The 24,601-nt window shown below is 35.0% G+C and overlaps 1 protein-coding gene across 1 annotated transcript in view; it reads left to right on the top strand.

Moving 5' to 3' along the window:
* KCNH8 (potassium voltage-gated channel subfamily H member 8) overlaps positions 1-24,601 on the top strand; it is a gene marked incomplete at both ends in the record, with an annotated part of 278,772 nt that overhangs the window by 173,479 nt on the left and 80,692 nt on the right. Inside the window, 2 exons of the mRNA XM_079794504.1 lie at positions 7,436-7,593; positions 13,951-14,158. Of these exons, the coding sequence (XP_079650630.1) occupies positions 7,436-7,593; positions 13,951-14,158 (366 nt within the window). The remainder of the gene's footprint in view (positions 1-7,435; positions 7,594-13,950; positions 14,159-24,601) is intronic.

The raw sequence follows: 24,601 nt of genomic DNA, 5'->3' as shown, positions 1-24,601 counted from the left end.
TCTTAGCAAACATGAACTCTGCTATGTCATTCTCTCCTCTTCCCACATTTTCAAGTATATTTTCTTGCAGCATATAAAAATACTGTATTCTGTAAGTAAAAATTGCATTATTTATGTGGTTTATCCTTCTCAGTTCAATCCATGCATTTAGCATTTGCCATTGGAATAATCTCCTCCCCCACTACCCCAATAATTTAAAGATAAATAAATAGATAATTTTTAAAACCAAATATATTTTGAATATATTGAAAAGTTGTTTAATTTAGGTAACAAAAAAATATTATGGCCACCTGTCCCTAGAGGTTATTCATTATGTGTTATTCAATTCATTAAATATTTGTTGAAGGTCAAAATACTGTCACCCAAGTGATTGCACATGGCAATTCTCCACCATGGCATAGAGGACCCTTTATGATCTGGACTCTATCTTTTTACTTATCACCCTTGCTTCTCCTTTCTGTGGCTCCAGCCATATGAGACCCCTTGCAGTTCTTCAACTGTATTATTCCTTGCATCCTTTGTATTTTCATATCCTCTTTATGTTCTACTCTCAGAAAAAAAAAAAAAGTAGCAAGGTATCTCTTTACCCAATCAAATTCTCCTTATCCTTGAAGTATCATCTTTGACCTCTTCTACAAAGTCTTCTGTCACCATGAATCTGGGTTAGACTTCCCCTCTCACATTCTTCAACCCTATTTCATAAATGCTTATTTATCTCCTCACACACATATGCCATAAATGAACTATAAGCTCCCAGAGGAAATGGACTGGATAATATATTTTTCTCTAGTTCCTTCAACTAGTATAGTTTCTGATCCAACTAATGTTTACCACTACCATAATTCAGATAAACAAAAAGTTAAGCTCATTGAGTTAAACAGACTTATTTTCAAAGGCAGGCCTGGATGGTTTTACATGTGGTCCCACAGGTATTAGCTATTCTTTTTGGTGTACCCAAAGCACTCATCACATGATTTTTTAATTTCCAGTTTTCTACCTATATCCCCTACTAAACTAATTTTTTGAATGCAGGAAGAGAGGATCAATCTTTGTACAACCCAAACCCAGCAAATATATGTACATACTAGGTGATCAATAAATACTGGTTGAGTAAATAGATGAGAAGCAATCATTTATTAGCTCTATTTTACTTAAATAGAAATTGGAACTTAGAAAAGGTTACAAAAAAAGAAAAACCTTTCCAAAGGACACTGCTACTTGTGGGAGAGCCAAAATTAGAACTCAGTTATATTTTGGCTCATAACTTTTATTATATCACTACATTTAACTGGACTAGCATTATAATTTTAAATAAAAAAATCCAAAAAAAATGTATATGTATTTCAAACTTGCTAATGTTGTGCCCATAATACGATTATTATTACAGTTTCCATGGAAATGAGTGATTTTGGTGATATTCCTCTGGAGAGATTCCAAACAGTCTAATTTACACTGAATAATCCAAAGAGCATAATAAAAAGTGTAGAAAAACTCAAAATACACTGGAATGAAACAAATGTATAGGTTTCTGAAGAAGAAGCAATTCATCTCTTTGGGAAACCAGTTGTGAACAAAGAGGAGATGCCCACAATCAGAGACTCTTCCAAAACACAGGTGTGAAGACATGGAAAGGTCATTTCATAGGTGCACAGCGATGCTGTGTACATACAAGGCAGGGCGTGAGCATGCACAACCATAAGAGTAAATGGGAAAAGGTGAGTGGGATGATCCTTGCTGTGCTTGAGTTGATGGTAGAAGTAAAGGTCTAGAATGTAAGTTGTATAACTTTGATAAAACAGGAAGAAATTGCAAGGAGGTTAATTGCTGTTGCAGACAACGAAGTGTTTTTTTTTTTCTTTTTTCAAATGAAAGCAAGAGATAGTAGTGCAGAGAAGCAAATGAAGATATGCTGTTTCTGGTTGAAACATGTTTCTACTGTATAGTTCACTTCCACATCAGGATCCATCTGGTGGCACATACATACACACACACACACACACACAAGTTCCTGGCAAGGACATTATGTAGATTTGTGCACGTATGTTGGTGAGATGAGGAGGGCTGATCAATTTTCAGGTCATCTGGTTTTCTCCTGAGAGGCTTATTAGCCTGAGGATACTTATAGCAATAAAAGGACTTTTTCTTTTTATAGGACATATTTCTGCCAAAGAATTATTCATTCTTTATTTGAAATCCAAATTTAACTAGCTGTCCTGTTTGCTGAAATTGCAAGTATATATTGGGGTGACCTCAATGGATCATATTAATGCCTCGGCTTTAGCAACACCAGGAGGTTAAACTCCCAGGAGCTGCCGCAGGAAAGGTTTATATTGAAATGAGACTGACCAATTTTTGGCTAGATATTGCAAAAAAACAAAACAAAACAAAAAAAACAACAAACCTGCAGCTTAGGAGTGCTGCCATTCTTAGTAGAGCCTGGAGAACTGGATGCATCACTTGCCCATTATGATAACAGGTCACATTTTGATTGGACTGTCAAGACCAGTGACCAAAGCACTATTTCATGGGACTAGGAACTGTTAAATTGCTAAGTTAATGAAAGGATGAGATCTGTGGTCTTTGCTTTGTGTATTAGTTAGGTTTGATCAGCTACTGCAACACGAGCTGCAACAATAATTCAGTGGCTTATGAGACTTAGAAATGTATTTCTCACCTAATGTTCTGGGGAATATATTGAGGGCTGGTAAGGAGAAATAGGAGAAGGTGGTTCTCTTACATAATTATTTAAGGACTGAGACTGACAGTGGCTCTACTAACTTTAATGGCTGGCTCCTAAGGTCACTTTGTTCTTAATTCCAGCCAGCACAAACAGAAAATCAAAGAGCATGGCAAAGCAAATGTGCATAACTTCAGCTAATAGTAATGCAAGATTCTTTTTAAAGATACCCAACAAGTTGTTAAGGCTGTATTACTAGAAGTAAAACCAATTCTAAAAGTATTACTAGAAGCATTATATGCCCGCCCAATTGGCAAAGTCTAATAATATCAAGTGTCAATGAAACTGGAGTAATAAGAACTGAAAACTCTGCTGGTGGGAGTGTGTATACGTATTTGCTAATGTCTTCCACCCTGGACAGGCTATGTCTGGGGATTAGCTTTTGTCTTTCCTGGTACAGAGAGGAGGAGGGTGTTTTTACAAAGTATGTCCTGCTTTTAAACAAATAGGGGCAGAGCAGGTAGCTTTTCATGTTTCTGCTTCTCAATTGCCTTCAGCTCAAAATAATTCTAATGCCAAACTGGCATATTTGGGGATGGCATATAATGCTACCCTTTCCATATCTTACTTCCAAAATGATAGTATTCATCTACGTAAGTGTGGGGTTTTTTCTTTATTATGCTAGCACTTGAAAATTCCTTTTTAAAATAAAAACTGATAGGGAAGCTCACTATGTAAAATGAATAAAAGCTCGGCCTGAAAATAGAAAGGGGAAAATGAGAAGGTGAAAGCCCAAAGTCATGAGACTTGTGGAACTAGAGAAAATCTCCAGGAATGGGAAGAGGAAACCCTATCAGCTGGAGACAGTTGGAAGAAATGGAGATATTCATCCTGGGGTACTGAGTCAACTTGGTGACCGATCTTGAGTATTTATGGAATGGGCTTTGGGGTGGGAGAGGACAATATATTCTGTGTTGCTGCTCAGGATGAAACTAGAACCAAGGAAAGGGTGCTACAGGGAGGAAGGCATCTCGAGGAAAGGCAGAACAACTTAGTGATGGGCATGTCAAACTAAGGGCTCTCAAAAGGCAGGGAGCTTACCACTGCTGGGGGCATTCGAAGACTGGTTGGCCATATCCTTATGAAGGATAACATTGATGGAGTGCCTGCATTTGAAGACATTAGGAGAGAGGATTTGTAGGTCTCTTCCCTCCTATGTAGGTTAATGGGATGCTGATATTTATGGTCAAATCGATGTAAGAGTACACCATGGTACCATTGGCCACACTGGTACAAAACAGAAGCCAATACCAGCTTCAGCCACCCCTCAATCCACCTCTTTACCTCTTTTAGCTTCACTTTTTCTTCTAAATGCAATTGCTCTTAAGTTCAATTTCTCACTAAGTCTGCTGCTCTTAAATGCTATTTCTCACTGAGTCTGCTGCCCTTTCTTTTTCTTTAAATCTTTCACTTTAAGGTAAACAAAAGGGAAAAATGCTGACAAGATAAGCAAGGGTTGAGTGGTATGAAAATCTCATCTACTAATATTGGCAATTGATTACAGTCATTCTTAGAATTATTAGTCCCTCAAGCCTCTTCATTAATCAGCTCTCAATTATTCATTCTTCCCACATCTTGTAGCTCAAATTTGTAGACATCATATAGTGTTGAAAGGAGAACCTCAAAAGCCATCTTTAGAACATTAGTCCTGCAGCTGGTTTAATGAAATATCTCTTCACCCGCGCTGTACTACATTGATTAATTTTTAAAGGAATAGCTAAATGAAGATATTAATTATTTGTATGTGGTGCATATGCTCTCATGCACACAAGTATATTTTAATTTACTTTTTAACGAGTAAGCCAATATGATTTTAAAATTATTTCCCATCTGGCATGCATGCTAATAAAGAAAAGAGATCTACTCATTTGTGCCATATTGAATTTAACCTTTTTTTGTACTTCCTAATTAAATAGTTCTCAAGGAAATAAAACTAGAAAAAATGGGTTTAACCTTTCTGATTTTTAGTCCACATACATAGCCATTTAGTGTGGGAGAGAGAGGAAGCACTGATTTTTAGAGGTCCTTAACAATATGAAAACAGAACATGCATACTATTTGTCTATTATTTGTCTTGAATTTAATTATGTTTTTGTAAAACTGAAATACAAGACAAAATGATTATCCTTCAAAACCATTAAGTGGCACCTGAATCATCATATAATTCAATTCTGCTTCATTTGGGTGGGGTATATTATGATCAATTTTTTTAAAATTCTATAAATCGTATAAAGAATGGGTGATAATATTCTTTCTGATTCAAACTCTGTATATACTTCTGGACAGTTGCACACATTAATAAGTGAAATTAATAAAATCACACATAAAAATTTGGATATGAGTACACTTTTATGTACTTCTCAACATAAAAGCTGAAAAATATCATACTTAGATCTTCCATATGCCTCAAAATGAAAACTATACTGCTGCCTTTCAGGTAAATTGTGGATTGTCTGCAGGAGACCACATTCTTGCTGTAACATTTTAATGAGTTCCTGATTTAATTTGCCAAAAATACAAAATCTCATGGGAAATGAGACAACCATGGGGAGGAACAGCTGTCCCAATATTCTCGAGGCTCCACTTTGCCCCCATGATTCTCACATGTGGGACATCATATCTGACAGCTCTTTGCTTTCTCATCACAATCATTTTATCCTATGCTCCCTTCACTCTTAAAGAAGAACTTGTACTAGTCACCTCTGCCCTTCCATTTAAGGGAATATTTACAAACATGGAGTTCTGTTTCTAGACACCACATCCGTTTCAGTAGAGAGAAAGCAGAGAGAATTCTCAGTGATCCCTAGACAAAAAGTTAGTTCTCTTATTTCCAGAATCAAAAACAGTTCATTTCCTCACATTCAATTCTGTGACTCTGATTTAAATTTTTTTTTTAACCTGGGGGTACTGATGCTGAATTTGATCTAAGAGCTACATTCAGGACTGCATTTTCCTACACCAACCTATTGTTATTCCCTCTAAAATATACTTAAGATAATGATAAGAAAATGGGACCGAGTATCTAAAAATGCTCTGTCTCTTTGTTGCTCATGACTTTAAAAATGTAAAATCTCCTTCATAAATTTAAGAAGATTTCTTTAAATCTCCTGAGTCATTGGTAAAATGACAGTAATAGTATTATACATGAGAGAGTTGGCATGGGAACCACACTAAGAAATGTGAAAAGTTTTATAAATCACAATACACTAGAACTTTCTATGCTTATCATGTGACATAACTAGGTTTTTTAGAAATTAGTGTTCAAAAATAATACTAATCATTTGATAACCTATAGTCTTTGCACACAATAGTACCATAACCCTGAAAATGTTAGAATATAATATATATCTAGGTTCCCCCCCCAAAAAAAAACCTAAAGTATTTACATATTTCAAAAATAGATTTATATCCATAGATTTTTTAAATAGATTTTAAAAATAGTTTTTATTCTTTTATGATTATCACTATTTGTGTATAAGTCTTTTAATGACTTCTTCTGAAACCTAAAATTAGCATATCTTCATTCAACCAATTAACTCAAATGAATAACAAATTATTTTTTTAAGTTTTCTAAACTTTGTAATGATTCATTCAAGAATACATTTTATTTACTTAGAAGTCTGCACTTCCCTTTTACTTTATAGTAAATCACATGATTAACCACATAGCTTTATAAATGTTTGCAGCACCCATCAACCAAAGGGCAGTCAATTCATTCATTCCTCCACTTAGGGAGTGCCTCAAATATGTTAATGGTGGCAGTGGGTTTTCTGTGAAATGTGTGGTAGAACTGGTGATCAGTTAATAAATATGCAAGAAATGTATCCCTTCAATTTTATAATGAATTTCTAAACTTACCTTAGCTTCTGTTTTAGAAACCAAAGCTTGGTAAACAACATTTGGATCGCTCACTCCTAAGATGAAAACCTAAATGCCTAACCTGAGCTTTCTTTTGGAAAACATTAAGTTGAAATCTCTGCTTGATTTCTACAGCTGGTGGTCTGACTTGTTAAATTGCTTTGCTAATGCAGAGTCTAGAAAGTTAAAGGGAAAGAAAAAAAAGTTCATGTGCTACCATAACAACCCTTTAGTCATATACTGCAACATGATCATGGCTGCATATCTCCTCATGCTCACAGGTTTCACCCTCACTCAAGGAAAAAGATAATATGAGGGTGAGGATCCTGGAAGGTCATCTTGGAATTCTGTCTATCACAAACAGTGAAAAGTAAAAATTATATACATAAAGTGCACACTATTGTATGATTTATCCTTGTCATCATCATGCTCATGATATCAACAAATTTCTAACCTCATACAACACTATTCCTCTTATGTTTAATGGTTTAAATTAGCTATAATGAGTACTTCAGTTCATCTAACACATAACTCAGAACTTAGCATTTGCTTCATAATGTCTGGAATGTATTAAATGCTCAGAAAATACTACTATTTTTACCCTTCTTAATACATGTTTGTTAAGTTGTACTGCATCTGCCAAGATTATTTTGGATGTTATCAATCTGAAATATGCTAAGAGGTAACCATTTGTCTAACTTTACTTAATTTTATACAATTTTCTTTCTTCCTCCCTTCCTCCATGCCTGTCTCCCTTTTGTCCTTCCACTGTTCCCCTTTGTCTTTCCTTATTTTCTCTCTCTTCCTTCCTCTTCTTCTCTATCATTTTTTCCCAAGCAGATATTATTTTAAATTTCCGAACAACCTATGTCAGCAAGTCTGGCCAAGTTATCTTTGAAGCAAGATCAATTTGCATCCACTATGTCACAACTTGGTTCATCATTGATTTAATCGCTGCTCTGCCTTTTGATCTCCTGTATGCTTTCAACGTCACAGTGGTGAGTAAGGAAAGACCTCCCTTGTACATGATCTGGAAGACTGGTTTACCCCTGTGTTTGTTTTTCACATGTTCAAGTTTTAAACATTTGTGGCAATTTGGCAACCAAGATTTTATGTCCTTGTTAATAAAGATGCCAAGGTGCCTAATGATATGCAGGTCAGATTCTCCACTTGAGGAAGAATCTCCTCTTGAAATTTGCATTACCTGTTTCTAGTTATTTAAATACCAAGAACAAGGATATACAAAATGTCTAAATTTATCAGCAATACAGAATCACTAAACAAACCCTTTGATAAGGAAGCCATCTATAAAACTATAGCATAACTTTATCTTGCTTGGGCAGATATTTGCCTCTAGAGATTAGTGGAGAGTTTGAAGATTTCTTTTACTTTTATGACCTTTATTCTTACTTCTTGAGTATTTTATTATTCATTGGCAAAACAAACAGAAGACCAATCAAGATAGAGAAAAACGCTAAAATTAAAATAAGAAAATTCAACTTCTTTTTGGAAGTCTTTGTAAAAATGTTGCATGAGGCAGCAACCTAAATGACACAATGACCGACTTGAGCTCTCTTTAATTGTTATTAATATAGGGTGTCTCAAAATAATGTGTACACAATTTGGATAATTCTTAATTCCAATGGGTTAAATCTGAAAAGAAACATCAATTGAGCTATCAGCTATCAAGTGTGTATACATTTTGGGGGGACACTCTGTATTTGTAACGTCTCTTTCTTCATCAAAAGCCTTTATCCTTATGTCTCCTCACAGGGAGAAATGTATTTCCTACTTGTAGTAATAGCAATTTTTACTATTTAATGATTGATATCCTTACGAGATTAAGTGCTGTCTTATAAATAGAATTTTGGGGAGGTATAATAGCATTTTTGGACCAGTAATGCAATTTGGTGCTAGCATAAACAATTTTAACTGGAAAAAAATTATTAAACATTAATTCTAATTAAACATATTTCCTATGCAGTTAGCAACCTCCTGTAGAAATATTTCCTATCAAGAATGTAAAAGCATAGTTTTCAATATTAAACAAAGTGATCAATATTTCAAATACAATTGTTATCAACTTCAGAATAAAGATTGAACTGTAATCGTGACTATTTAGTACATACTTGTCATTTATTAATTTCATGTACAATAGTATTTTTTTCTTTTTCTTTTCGTAAGTTGGGAAGTGAGGGTGTCAACATCTTTAAGAGGTTTATGACTCAATTGAAATAAAGCTCTGGGGGGAATTTAGTGTGTAATATCAATCAGTGCTACATTCACTGAGTTGTTATCCAGGCTTCTTAAAGTGCTTTTTAAGGTTGAATTTGACTAGATAAGTGTACTATAATGAAAGTATATCAGGTGTACCAGTTAATAATGCGGATTTTTTTCAATAGATGGAGTTACACATATGTTGATGTATATGTGATTTGATATGTATGCTATTTTGTTGTATTAACAGCAAGCTTCAAAACTTCATATGTCAAATTTGCTGAAAGTGTTAACATCATAGATATTTTTACACTTAAAAATGTCAAATTTTGTGCCAAAAAAAGAGCATTTGTGGGAAGTTTTAATTCATTACTTTATTTTGAAGAAAAGTGCTGCTGAAAGTTATCGTATACTTCGGGAAGCTTATGGTGAACATGCTCCATCTCAAGATACTTGTGAACGCTGGTTTAAATGCTTTAAAAGTGATGATTTCAATATGAAAGACAAAGAATATCCAGGTCAACCAAAAAAGTTTGAAGACCAACAATTACAAGTATTATTGGATGAAGATGTGTGTCAAACTCAAAAACAACTTAAGATTAACCGTTGCTCAGCAAACAATTTCCGACTGTTTACAAGCAATGGGAAAGATTTTAAAGGAAGGAAAATGGGTGCCACATCAACTGAACAAAAGACAAATGGAAAACCGAAAAGTCATCAGTAAAATGTTGCTTCAACGGCAAGAAAGAAAGTCTTTTTTGCATCGAATTGTGACTGGCGATGAAAAGTGGATTTATTTTGAGAATCCCAAAGGCACAAAATTATGATCCAGGTCAACCATCAACATCGACTGCAAGGCCAAATCGCTTCAGAAAGACAATGCTCTGCGTTTGGTGGGATCAGGAAGCTGTGGTATTATGAGCTTCTAAAACCAGGTGAAACCATTAATACTGATCACTACCAACAACAAATAATCAATTTGAACCACGCTTTGATTGTGAAACGACAAGAATGGGCCAGAAGATGTGGCCAAGTAATTTTGCTTCATGATGATGCACCATCACACACTTCAAAACAGTTAAAGACTCGTTAAAAGATCTTGCCTGGGAAGTATTAACCCACCCGCTGTATTCACCAGACCTTGCTCCTTCAGATTACCACTTGTTCCAATCGATGGGACACACAGTTTCTGAGTAGCACTTCAAAACATAAGAAGAAGTGGAAAATTGGGTCTCTGAATGGTTTGCCTCAAAACAAGAAAAGTTCTATTGGGACAGTATCCACAAATTACCTGAAAGATGGGGGAATGTGTAGCTAGTGATGGACATTACTTTGAATAAAGCTTGATGTGTCTTTCACATTACTTTTGATGTTTCTCTTGAAATTATCGTGTTTTCTTTGATTACAAAATCCGAATTATCAACTGGTTAACAGTTAATCTGAATTTTTAACCAGTTAGTAGTTAATCCGCATTTTTAACCGGTTAAGAGTTAATCCACATTAATAATGAGTAAAACCAGGCTTTTGCTATACTGAAAAAAAGAATATACAAAGGAGTATATGATTCACAAAATGCTAATAAAATGTTTCCAAATTCTCCTGAAAGATTGTTAAATAAATGGTGTTTAATAGACTGTACTGTATATTAACTTGCTTCTTTATACTAATAATATTTTTATATTCCATTTCTCTTTGGACACTGGACAAATAGGACAATTTTAAATATATAATATAAAATAGAAATATATAACATATTTACATATCAACATCCTTGTTGCCTAATATTAACAGAAATAAAAGATTTATGAAAAAATTTAAATCTCTTGATGAATTTTAAATACCTGTACACTTTCACTGCACTCCTGTACTCTTCTGTTACTCATTCTGACTTGTTAAATCTGGTATGAATGCTTTAGAAAGAATGCAAGTTGTAGATTAACATCTGTGTCAGAAAGAAAAAGAGGAAAGAATGAAGAAATCTTTCTTATCAGTGATAATTTTTTTTTGCTTTTCACAAGTGTAAGGATATGATTATTTAACAAATTGGTACATAAATTTAATATTCCCCCAAATAAATTAATCAGGTTGAAATATTCTAGTTTGAATAAGCTGTTCAACATATTATATTTACTTCCCAGGAAACATAAATTATGATCTGCCATTGTTATACTGCACAGCCATATAAAAAGAAAGGAAGAAACAGACAAAGGTGTTGTCTTCCAGATCTAAAATGTGTCCAGTTAATGTATCTCTATAGATGACACTGAAAAATACAATACAGCCATCAAAAATATGTTTTAGATTTGGCTCTGCCTACAATTGCTAATGGCAAATGTTTTATATATAGATCACATATTTATTTATTAAAACTTACTATATACAAGCCCTATGAAAGGCACTATGAGAGATAAAGTTATGAATGAGACATAGAAGTATGATAGAGTGAAAAAAGGCAAAAGTACACATCCTAGTTTATCACTTATCATATGAATTACTTCCTTGGGAAAGTTATCAAAATAGGTCTAAAATAAGCATAAAAATCCCTTCAGGGTTTTTGAGCAGCCTAAAAAGGCAACATTTCTATAAAATTAGAAAGACCTCAGTGTATGTTAACTAGCTCTTCCTTTCTCTCTCTCTCTCTCTCTCTCTCTCTCTCTCTCTCTCTCTCTCTCTCTCTCTCTCTCTCTCTCTCTCCGCCCCTCTTCCTCCCTACTCCCTCCCTCTCTCCTCCTTTCTTTTTCTTCTCCCTAGTTGATAGCCAGGAGATAGTCATATCTACTTGTAATAGAGGGAGTTGTCATTTAATAGGGGGTTTTGATGAATGAATGAGTCTTGCACCTGTCTACAAGTAGCTTATAATTCTCATCAGTGAAAAATTCAGTACGGCATCCCAATAGTAAAAAGAATCCTTTCCTTTTTTCAGATTATATATTTCCATTTATATCAAATGTGCTTCTTTTTTTCTGTCATTTGTTGGAGCCAAAATTCACATTTATAGCAGAAAGCTGTTCACTCTGAAAGGAATAAGTGTAATTTTTTTAAGTGCCAGCAAAATCATTGGGGCTGCCTACCCTGGACACCCAGGCTAGACCATGTTCCTTATCTTTGCAAATGACTATTGTTCTCATGTAAGGACAGTTCCATGTTATTCCTCAAACACCCCCATTCTGATCAGAGAAAACAGAAGATTGCCTGCATCAATACTGTGTTCAAATGGTGTCTTAGCCTGCTCAGGCTGCTATAACAAAATATTATAAACTCAGTAGCTTAAACAACATAAATTTATTTCTCACAGTTCTGAAGGCTAGAAAGCCTAAGCTCAATGTCCCGGCCAATTTGGTTCTGGGTAAGGGCTCTCTTTCTGGCTTATAGACAGCTGTCTTCTTACTGTGCCCTCGTGGTGAAGGAAAGGAAGGAGAGAAGATGACAAGAGAGGGGAAGAGAAAGAGAGCACTCTCTGGTCTCTTCCCATAAGGGCACTAACCCCATCAATAGGACCCCACCTTCATGAACTCATTTAACCCAAATTACCTTCTAAAGGCTCCATCTCCAAATACCATCACATTGAGGGTTAGGACTTGAACATAGGATATTTGGAGGGCACAGTTCTGTACATAGCAGGTGGCTTCCTCCATTAGGGACTTGTGTTCCAGGTTTCATTTTAGTTACAAAAATGTCATCTATCTATCAAATTTATCTATAAAATAAACTCCACCCCTAGTAATTTCTCTAAGCTACAAAGTAAGCAGTGCAAAGTCCTAGCATATAATCATCTGATTTATAATCAGCTGGAGAAGTAATAGGTTAGAACTTGGCTGTGAAGGAGAAAAAAGTAATATGACAAGAAATAAAAGAGCATAGCTAGCTGGCAAGGTCCTCATTGACCTTATGATTTTGTTATATTTTATAAGATTACAACTGAAAACACTTTTAGTGAATATACATTATTATACTAATTTTGGAGTATTTGTATCTTAGTAACTAATCCACTCACTTAAATATTTATTGAGTACATACTATGTGTTAGGCCTTGATCTAGGTATGTTTTTCTTAGAGATAAGGGAAGATGGCTAGTTGGAAGAAGCTAGAAGTTGATTGACTCCAGCTACTTACAAAGGCAAACTTCTAAAAGATTCTGCCCTTGTTTATGATTTTGTCTGTAAAGGAAAAATTGTTATTTGGTATAGTCATACAAACCAATTCCTTCTCCCCGATTTATCGCCCCCCACCTCCAAAAAGCTAGATGAGGTAAAAAAAAAAAAAATTGTCAAACTCCATTTGCATGAGTTAATATTTTATTTACCTTTTTTATTTTAGGAGGCTCTTTGAAGGTGTGAAGGGAGTATATATTACTGCATCACCAATGTTGTTAATAGTGACAGGGACCATTCTGGTGAACGCCAATGGTACACATTTTTCAGTTGGGCCCTAAAGTCAGGAAAATAACCTTTAGCTCCAAGTCTAATGCTTTCGTGCATGCAAAGGCAAAACCTAGAAGATTTTTTAAACTGTTTTGTTCGCTTTGATTTTGGTTCACTGGATATATCTGAGAATTGTAGATGCTCAAACAAATGTTTTCTTTCTTGATATTGTTAGAAGGAAGAAGGTATAGCACATAAAGTGGGAGGTACTACTCTACTTGTGAGCAGAACTTAGTCAAGTCTTACAGTTCTAATTACTTTTCAAAATCCTAAGTTACTTTTATCACCACTTTACAGGCTTTTACTTCAGTCTATATGAATTATTGTTATAAAGAATTCCCTTCCACAGAGGAGGGAATGTGGAATTGAAAGAAAATGTATGTAAAGATATGAGATGTCTAGTGTACAATCCTGATAGCATACTGTGTTTCAGTTGTGTATCAGAATAAATAAAATTATATTCAATCAAACAGGTAGAGAAAAAGAAAGAAATCTTAATTAAGGAAGATAAGTATTTACTCAAAGAAAAAAAATCATCCTTCTTCCTCTTTTCACTTCCTAATACATGTCAAGAGATGATATAGAAATGGTCGTACAAATGGAATCATGATTATACTTAATTTCAAGAACTTTCCAGAATGCTTGTAAGTTCAAGAACTTGTCTCGGCATGAGGTGAACCCCTGAGCCAAGCTGTGTTGCCCTGTCTCCCACCACAGGTTTCTCTTGTGCATCTCCTGAAGACGGTTCGGCTGCTGCGTCTTTTGCGTCTCCTGCAGAAGTTGGACCGTTATTCCCAACATAGCACAATCGTCCTGACTCTGCTCATGTCCATGTTTGCGCTCCTTGCACACTGGATGGCGTGTATCTGGTATGTCATTGGAAAAATGGAGAGGGAAGACAACAGCCTTCTGAAGTGGGAAGTTGGTAAGGGTTTACCTTTGTCGCATTTTCCATTTTTAAGTGAAAAGGAAGATTGTCTAGAACTTGGAGGAAGTGAAAGATGAGTCTATAATATATGTCCTCTGTCAATTTGTCACATCTTTTTACAAGTTAATTTCTTTTGAGAAAGTTTTCTAGAACAACTTTTTTTTTTTCTGGAGTTTTGGATTAAGCTTTCAATTGATTTGGTGATTTAAATGACCAGCAAGTATGTAGAAGTGTTTAGGTAAGTAATGTGTGATCTTATCTTGACATACCCAATGCAGGGCTGGTAATAGCAGGTCACTAGGCAACTGGCCTATGGCCAATCATTACAATATTTTACATCATAAGAAAATGATCATTTGTATTTTAGGTGGCAAGTTAATAGAAAAAAATCTTCCCATTTTTTTCCTTTAAGAAAGAGAGAAAAAGCTATCATAATGAAAAACTTTCCACATTTAGTATACCTTGAGAATTTGTGATATTTATTCTGGATAAATACAAATATAATTTACAAGGACTGGGTATTTACAAATATCATTTGTAAAATTTTGTGTCCCCATCATACATGGGAGTTTAAGGGAAATTTTCCAAGTGTTATATAATTCTGCATAAATGAATTTGAAATGTTGACACATAAACACATTTTTTAATTTATGTCATCTATAACAATTTTCAAAAATGAAAATTTGTGAAGACCATAACCCTGTATCCTAAAATACCTGCATTCTTCTCACAGTCATTTCCTGAGCTGTCTGGTTGTTAAGATTAGGGACATTAAATCAATAAAGAAATTTAAAAAAAAATAAAAGATTAGGGACATTAATATGTTTCTGGCTCAGGGAGTGCCAAGTGCTACTGTTCTTAAATGAGTTCAAGTTGGAGACATATCTCACACAGAAAGCACTAATTTTAGGGTGGCCCAAAGGTAATGTGAGCATCCAAAAGAAAAGAGGTTCACTTTTGGTGATCAGAGGGAGGAGCTAACCTTACACATGTATGTATATAAGTATGTAGATAGGTAGGTAGGTAGGTATTCATGTTTTAAATGCCTTCCTCGTTTTCCAGTATCATTTATCCTGTATTCCATTTATTACCACTAATTAAATATGGCATTTTAATCATAATTATTATGCATCCTGATGACTGTTACTAGGTTTCATTTCTCTTCACTGACAGTCTAATATTATGCCAATGTTGCAGAATTTTAATTATTGTACTGTTTCGATTTTGGTACAGAAAGCAGAGCAGGCCATTCTGGCCATTTACGCAGATCAATATAAGAAAAACTACACCCCTTCCCCAAATCTAAATGGCTTTTTAATTGCAGTTCATTTCAGAAATTAACTTTGGGAAATTAATGCTTTTATCTCACAAAGCTATTTTTATCATCCAAAGTTATAATATTTGATCTCCGTATTTAAATTTAAAAAAATATAATTAAGATTAATTATATCGTTTTCTTCACATGGGTTGCACATATTTCTTAATAAGTTTATTTCTAAGTACTATACATTTTTGTGCCTATGGATTTCTATCCATTTTTCATTAACTGTGTTCCAGTTATTGGTATAAGAAAATCTGGTGACTTGAAAATAATATTTTATAGAAATCTCAAATGTGTCTAATAAATTTTAATTAATTTGAGTTTTTAAGAAGATAATCATATAATCTAAAGTACTAATAAATTTCTCCTGACTTATCTAAGTCTATGCTATTTTTTTGGCTACTGGTTTGAGAAAATTATTTTATTAAATATTTACTCTAACTTCATTAGAAGATTTTACTGAAAATATATTTTATAAATCACTAACAGACATTATTTTTTATTCTTGGTACTCCACAGAGTCAAACCAAACTTTAAATCATAACCCTCAAAAATATTTTTCATAAAAGAACATGGTGTAATAGAGAAATTCTTAGCTAGAAAGTTAGGAACCTCTATTCTAACCACAGTCCTAATACTAATTAGCTGTATTGCCTAGGAAATTTTATCAAGCCATATCTGTCCCAATTATCTCTTTGAAATGAGATACTTGACTGATTCTTAGTGAGTCTCAATCCTTCTTGAGTCACAGCCCTTTTGGAAAATGAATGGGAGCTGTAGATCTCTCATGATAAATCCATATACCCACATACAAATAGTTTGCATAAAATTACGGATTGTGTATTCCATGATGTTCTTTCCTGGACTCCTTGTAAGGAAAACATCTTAGCGCTAAGATGTCTCTAAGATTGTTTTCAACTTGGAGAGGATTTAGCTAACAATTCCTTTAAGAAAACTGTCTTACTCCTGAAGCATAGGTATGCTGAAGAAATAATATTTGAGTCTGTTGACATGTCTTTCATAATAAGTTAAAACTGGGTCAGAGCTGCCCTAACTCAAAAGTAGAACATGTTTTAATAATATACATTCCATGAAATCCCTTTTGTTTAATCCACTTCATCCTAAAATTCTTAACCATTGGAGGATTTTAGTCACAGCCATTACACTTCCAATTTTATGATGCAAACAAGCTCAATAAATAATTTCACTTCAAATGTAACTTTTAAGAAATGTAATGATTTTTTAAATTGAGAAAAAGCAATACCACTCTTTAGATGGGAGGTAGAAAATGTGATTAAAATGTTCAAAATTTTATTTCTGATTCAGTTTCTTATTTTTATATGAAGAAGGGGGAAACAAAGACTTTTTATTTTATTCTAAGGTATTTCTGAACATAGCTATTTCTGAAGAGAGTTCTTTTACTCTAAGGTATTTCTTCATAAAAATGCACAGTTCTACTTCCAAAAATATGCAAACTGGTTTTTGTGGCTTCTGGCCCCTGTTTTAAAGAGTGAGTAGAGGTGACCTGATATGTCTTTTTAAAAATTACTTTTTAGTTTATATATTTCTTTCCATAAATCCAAACATAAAGTTTTTAATTCCCCATGCTGATGAGTAAACATTTTAAAGAAATAATAGAAAATAAAATGTGAGTTTCAGGGAAAACCATCAGAATGTCAGTATTTTTAAGTTAGTTACCTTTCTTTACCTATTTCCCTCCCTCACTAAATTTAAGAATATTGGATCCAGATAAAAATGTTTTTAATAACAACCCTTAATGAAGCCTCTTCCATCTACCCAATAACTTTCATATGAAGGGCAAGATAAAGACATAATGTTACATCTTAACCTTCACTGAAAATTAGGACCAACCATTTATTTATCATTACAAGAAATGAAAGCACTAAAAGACCGGTAAATAGAATTGGATTTTTAAATATAATTAACAGACAACTTGAGTTTTTAAGAGAACCACTCTAATGGAAGCCCTTTATCCCATACTCACACTGTGTCCTTTGATTCAGAGAGATTAGGTATCTGAGAAAATGGAACAATTTTTTTCTACTGCACAGACATTGCTTTAAAACAGAATGGTAGTCCCCTCAGGCCCATTAGCTGTTTTTATTCCAACCAAGAATATCAGAGTCTTTAAATTGTACAAAATTTCCCACCTTGGAGATGAAGGTAGGGAAAGGAGGTATATATGCATAACCCATGGACACAGACAACAATGTCGTGATGGCCAGAGGGGGCAGGTGCTGACTGGAGATGGGCAAAGCGGGGAGGAGAAATGGGGGTATCTGTAATAGTATCAACAATAAAAATAAAGTTATAAAAAAAGACAAAAGGGTAACATAGTTGTAATTTTTAAAAATCTTCTTGGATTTATTTTAGTTCTATATATCATTAAAGATTTTTTCAAGGTTGTTTAAAAAATTTTTAATGAATAAAATGGTAGAGGAAACGATCAATATTGACTAATAACTAGAAAACTATAAGTTAAATGGGCTTTTTAAAATTTAAATGACACCATCAAATTGTAAAGTAGCACATATACCTTATAAATCACACCAACTATGAAGCACAGAGAAAAGGACAGGAAAGGGTTTGCTAAAAACCACAAATGTAAGAAATAATAGATCATTAAGCATCATGACTATTTAATGACATGGGCGAAAGTTCAGGCTATTTCAAGTGAAGAACTGAGGATGCATATTTCCATATATTACTTGATTCCTACATAGGACAAAAAGGAAAATACAGAGAGAGAGAGAGAGAGAGTGGAAATAAATTCAATGAGAAGTGGAATTATTTGTAAAGTTATTTTTCTTTACATTTTTAAAAATAATTTATACCAAATAAATATTTAGATTAACATTTATTAAGCACAAACTACATGGATGGTGCAACACTTAATATATTTGTGTGCCTTATCTCAGCTGATCTTTTTTTTAAATATGTTTTTTATTTATTTCAGAGAGGAAGGGAGAGGGAAAGATAGAAACATTGATTGGCTGCCTCCTGCACGCCACACACTGGGGATCGAGCCCGCAACCCGGGCATGTGCCCTTGACCAGAATCAAACCCAGGACCCTTCAGTTCGCAGGCCGACGCTCTATCCACTGAGCCAAACCAGCTAGGGCTCAGCTGATCTTCATTGAAAAATTGAGGCAGATACTTTCAACCCCGTTTTACAAAAAAGGGAACTAAGTTTGGAAAGTTTATTCCCTGGAGACTTGTTTTATAAATTAATAAATACTTTTAATATATAAAAATGTTTAGATTGAATATAATAGTCACCCTTGGGAAATTATATCTTTTTAAACATTTTGCTATATTTGCTTAATTTCTATTTTCAAGTCAATGCAATATTACAGATAAAGTCAAAGTCCCACTAAATATAATCCCCACCTGCACCTTCCTCCTTACTATTCTTAGATGCTTTTACTATATAAATGTATTAGTAAAACAACTTGCTATTATTTTTTAATATATTTTATTGATTTTTTTTACAGAGAGAAAGGGAAAGGGATAGAGAGTTAGCCTCCTGCACACCCCCTACTGGGGAGGTGCCCACAACCAAGGTACATGCCCTTGACCGGAATCGAACCTGGGACCTTTCAGTCCGCAGGTTGATGCTCTATCCACTGAGCCAAACCGATTTCGGCACAACTTGCTATTATTGTGTCCCTTTAACCTCCACATAAATCACTACAAATGGGAGTAGTAGTAGTAGTAATACTGATGATAATAGTAGGCATGCACAGGGCTTTTTCTTAGTACCAGACCCTGTTCTAGGTACATTACATGAATTAATTCATTTAATCCTGCTATAATTCTATGAGCCCAAAACAATTAGCACAATACTCAGAAAACTTAGGCATATGATTAAATAACTTGTCCTAGATCACACAAATAGTTTATACCAGGGCTGGGATTTCTTGCTTTCTTTGTAACTTTTTACATTCTACAGAGCTTAAAAAAAAAAAAAAAAGACTATAATAATAGATGTAAATCCTATATATTTATTTTTAACGATTTAATAGAATTCTATTTGACAATAAGCCAGTTTGCTCATCCTTTAGGTTTATTTATCTATTCCCCTACTGAGCTGTTTTGCACCTCTCACTATTACAATTGGTAAGCAATCAGCAATCAAATACAAGTTTTGTTGTGCACATATGCAAGAGTTTCTCTGGATAAGATACATAGAAGTACGCCTGCTCAAAGGGCATGTGTATCTGCAGCTGTAGTAATTTATTATTTGGCAGTATTATATGCATTCTTGCCCCAGATTTTCACCAGCAATCGTTACCGGTGTCTTAAAACTTGTGAAAATTGGGTGTGGGGAGGGGAGTGGAGGGTATGAAATAGTGTCTAATTTTTATTTTCATTTCCACTTTCCTAAGTAAGATAGAACACACTTTCATAGTTTTGGGGGCACTCTAGTTTCCTCTTTGGTAAATTAGACACTTAGCTCACTAATTTGCAATTCTCTTCATTCATAAATAATCTATTTAATGTTGTATATTTTTAAATGTTGAAGTCTTTTAAAAATTGTTATTCAGATTATATGGGACTTTTAAAGTTAACTCTTCATTATTGATTTCTAATTATATTCTTGCTTGTCACAGAATTTAGTCTATATAATACTGATTCTTTTGTGCTTGTTAAGGCTCGATTTGGAATACATTCTTTGTATGTTTGAACAGAATAATTTCTTGCATATTATCTTTAGTTCAAGGTTTTACATACGTAAATTAGATCAAAATGCTGAAGTTAATTATACACATATTATAGATCTTTATTAACTATTAGAGGCCCGGTGCATGAAAATTCATGCACTGGAGGGTGAGTCCCTCAGCCCGGCCTGCCCCCTCTCACAGTCTGGGAGTCCTCAGGGGCAGGAGGCGACCTGGCAATCAGGGGAAGGCGACGCCCCATCACACCTCTGCTGCTGCCACTGCCGGCAGTGCAAGCCTCGGCTGGCCCTGGTTACCTGAGCCTAGGGCGGCCCTTGGTGGATGGGCGGCTTCCATCCGAGGCTTGCCTGCACCTTGGGCTGGCCCTGGGTGGCTGGGCAGTCACCATCTGAGGCTTGCCTGTGCCTCGGGCTGGCCCTGGGTGGCTGGGGGGGCTGAGGGGACTGGGGAATTCTGGAGGCAGGCGTGCGGAGCCTTGCCACACCTGCTGCCCCAGCAGGGCTGAGGGGACGGGGCGCCGCCATCTTGTGGTTATGGGCGCTGCCATCTTTGAGGGCGGGGCAGTAAATTAGCATATTCCCTCCTTATTGGCTGTGGGCACTGCCATCTTTGCAACAGCATGAGGGTCAATTAGCATATTCCCTCTTTATTAGATAGGATTTTATATCAAACATATATAGAAATTTTATTTGGTGCTTTTTTAGATCTCTATTCATTTTCCATAGTGTTTAATTTCCTTTTTATAATTCCAGTTCCTTATTTTTTTTGTCTATTAGATCAAATTTCTGAATTGAATTTAAATATTTTAAATATACTCTTAATGTATTTCCATTTTATTTATTAATGTAAGTTCATCATGTACTAATTTTCTGTTCATCTAACTCTTGCAAAAGGTAAGCTATTTTCTCATGTATTTTGTAATATTTTTTAAATTTTTGTCATGAACTCCTCTTCAATGGACCTTTTAAAAAAATTCTGTGCGGATTGAAGTATGAGAATAGCCAGAATTTTTTAGTTGTTTGGTTTCTTCCTGTTGTCAAGTACAGTAGACATCCCTTGCCTGAGGGATCAAATTTTTTTCATTTCTTAGCTTCAGGTTTCTTGTGCCTCATGAATAGTGTACCTTCAGACACCAATGCATACAAGGCACAAGTTTGAAATTTAAAAACTCTCAAGAGACTACTTTATTCAAACTCAAATTTCCTTGTCATCTTGTAAGGTTTGGGGCAATTATTTTCTACCCTTCTTCCTGCAGGTACCACACTTTCACTATCCCCGTTGTATACAGGTGTCAATTCCAGGTATTTGTAGGATTTAACTGTTCTCTCTTGTGCATATACAGGCAGGAAAACAAGCCCACAGACATTATCACTCTAATGAGCTGCCCATCCTTGTCTCCCAACCAACAGCGCACCAGCACCACCAGCACCACCAGCACCACCAACACTACCACCACCACCACCACCACGACGGTCTCAGCTAACAAACTTGCCACTTCTCAGTTTTACATATTTCCAGGTGTTTATGTCAGAGAAGCTTGCACATTATCTAAGTTCAAAATCTTGCCAGAACCGCATTAAAAATTTCTGGTGCCCTTCTCCACGCCCCCCCCCCCAAAAAAAAAACATAGCCTAAATTCCAGTGTGATTTTGTTATATGTTTTGTTTGAAATATAAGAATAATTGTAATTCAACCCATAAAAGGCCAATTGAATATGAGTTAATTACTCAAGACCTTATTTGCACTTGGAATGTCTGAGGGAACATCATTTAGACTTAAGACTTCCAATCTCTAACTCTTCAAACAAAATTGTCCAATTACTAGGAAAATAAATTATGCTGCTGTCTTAAGAAGACATCACTAAATGTGCTTAATATACAATTATTTCTTTCTAGTTACTATATTAATCATAGTAACTCTTTTAAAAGAGGTGACAATTTAATGAACTACAGATTATTTTCCTAAGAGTTTATAGATATAGAGAAAAATAGAAGAGAAAAAGAAGTCTTTGAGGTTGTTTCATTTAAACCCTACAAAGTTTCCAATATTTACTATCAAATAAATACTTGTTGAGGCCTTTAAGTAGGACAAGGTTATGAGCAATAGAAAGAATTATAAATTAGAGTCTGCCTTTTAGAAGTGTACTGTGCTGTTAGAGGTGGTTAGAGCATCAGCCTAAGCACCGAAGGATCGCAGGTTCGGTTCATGGTCAGAGGAATTGTACCTGGGTTGCAGGTTCGATCTCAGCCCTGGTCAGAGCAAATGTGGGAGGTAACCAATGTGTCTCTCTCACATCGATGTTTCTCTTTCTCTCTCTTTCTCTCACATCAGTGTTTCTCGTTCTCCCTCTCGCCCTCCTCTTCCTCCTTCCCTTCCACTCTCTCTAAAAGTCAATGGAAAAAAATATCCTCCGGTGAAGATTAACAACAACAACAAAAAAAAGTCATGAGGTGGACACAGAAATTATTTTTTTTAAATACTAGAAAATAGAAGTGATTCAAACTGAATCTCTGTGAAGATAGTATTTGAACTGGGTTTCAAAATGTCAGTACTATTTTGGGGGGAGATTCATCAGAGAGCATTTAGGTAAGGGGTACAGTGTGAACAAATGCATGGAAGTAGAAAATTTCACAATGTACTTGAGGATCAGTGAGTGGATGAGATGCATTTGTTTAGAGTAGAAAATTCTTGAACAGCCAGGGTCACAAACTAAAAAGTCCAAAGGAGAAAGAGGAGAGCATATGGGGTGAAGTGGGACAGGTATTAAAGTAAAGGTTAGTGAAGTTAGGTTCTGAAGGAAGTGGAGAACCTAAGTCCCATCTGCGGGAACCAGCCATGACTTGACTCTGGCACCAACATTGATAAAATGTGACCATCTGCTTTTTCTAGAGAATTTGGGAATCAGAACTTTTTGGTCAATTGAGATTTCTTTGGTAAATACTTCTGACATTTAAAGATTGACAAATAATTCAGAACTTGAAAAGCATAGTATAAACCAAACAAAATACCTGTGGGCCTGACTAAGCCCACATACATAGGTTGCCTATTTGCCATCCCAGAGGTAGACTAAAGAGAGGGATAAAACCAAAATAATGGGTTGGAAGCCTGGTTTAGATGTGCTGACGTAATCCCCAAGACAACAGAGGCCAGAGAAGGCATGGCCTCATTCATATAGAATTTGGCGAATTTTATTACAAACTCAAAGGGGAGAAACACAGAAAATATTTTTCATGATATCTGCCACATGCTTTAGTCCTCACGAAAAGGAGTACACGTGCTATTTGTAGGAAATTGGTCTCACAAACTATAGACTTGCACTAATGAAAAGTTTTCCTGTTTATTATCCTGATTATGTGAATTATAAAGGGGTACCAAATTTATAAAAAATTTTCACTAGGATACTTTCCCATTTGAGATTTTCATAAACATGAATATAACTCAGAGATACATAATAGGAAATACAAGATAATTAAACATTTCATTAAACGAATTAGATATATCTGGCCTAAAAAATTTCAGTATCTCTTCTCTCCTCTTTTGTCATGTGTGAATATGTGGGTGTTTGCTTTGTATTTGTTATTTCTACAACTAGACACAAACAGAAGAAATAATTAGGATGTGTTTCATAGTCTAAGACCCCACGGAGGCTATTGACAAAATCTCTTTGTTGATAAATCTCCTTTAAATGGACAGAAGAGTCATTTTGGTTTTGTTTTTTGCCATTGAGACTAGTCAGAAAAGACAAAGACAAAACCTAATTTTATTTCCTCAGAAACTGAGAGCCCATAACTCCATTCCAGATAAAAATGATTAATGAAGGCCCTCTTTTTAAAAACAGTTGGATTTGTATCCATCCCAGTATATGTGTCAATGCCCCTGCTCCCTACACCAAAATTAAACAGACTGGCATTGGATACCAGAAAATTCATTCCATTGAAATATTAAAGACAGAAATCAAAGTTAATGTAGCTTTTGAACTCTATGTCCATTCTCTCTTACGAAGGTATTGGAAATTAGCCTTTAGCTTGACAGCTCCCTGTGAACCCGTATTTGGTCTCACAGGATACGATATTATGTGCCAGTTCTAAAGAATGTGAGTTCTAGGTTCAGTCTTCAAAGTCTGCCTCCTCTACTTTGCATCTGTCAGTTTATGTGTATTAATTACCTCTCTAAGGTGCTATCTCCTTGTCTGCAAAAGACAGATAGGATTAGGTACTTCATAGGGTCGTTATGTGAATTAAATATGAAGGCTCCGTACATGTCAACTGTTACTGATGCCACTGCTCCTGTTGTTTTAGCTGTCATTATTGTTGTTATTGGCGTGCAATGGGCTGTTAAAATCTTTACGACAGCAGCTGATTTTATTGCCAAGAGTCTGTATTTACAGTATTGAAGCCAGTGCCCAAACTGCCTGCA

The sequence above is a fragment of the Cnephaeus nilssonii genome (assembly GCF_951640355.1).
Source record: "Cnephaeus nilssonii genome assembly, chromosome: 17".
NCBI lineage: Eukaryota > Metazoa > Chordata > Mammalia > Chiroptera > Vespertilionidae > Cnephaeus > Cnephaeus nilssonii.
Note: the sequence above shows the minus strand (reverse complement) of the source record. Positions and strands in the feature narration are given on the sequence as shown.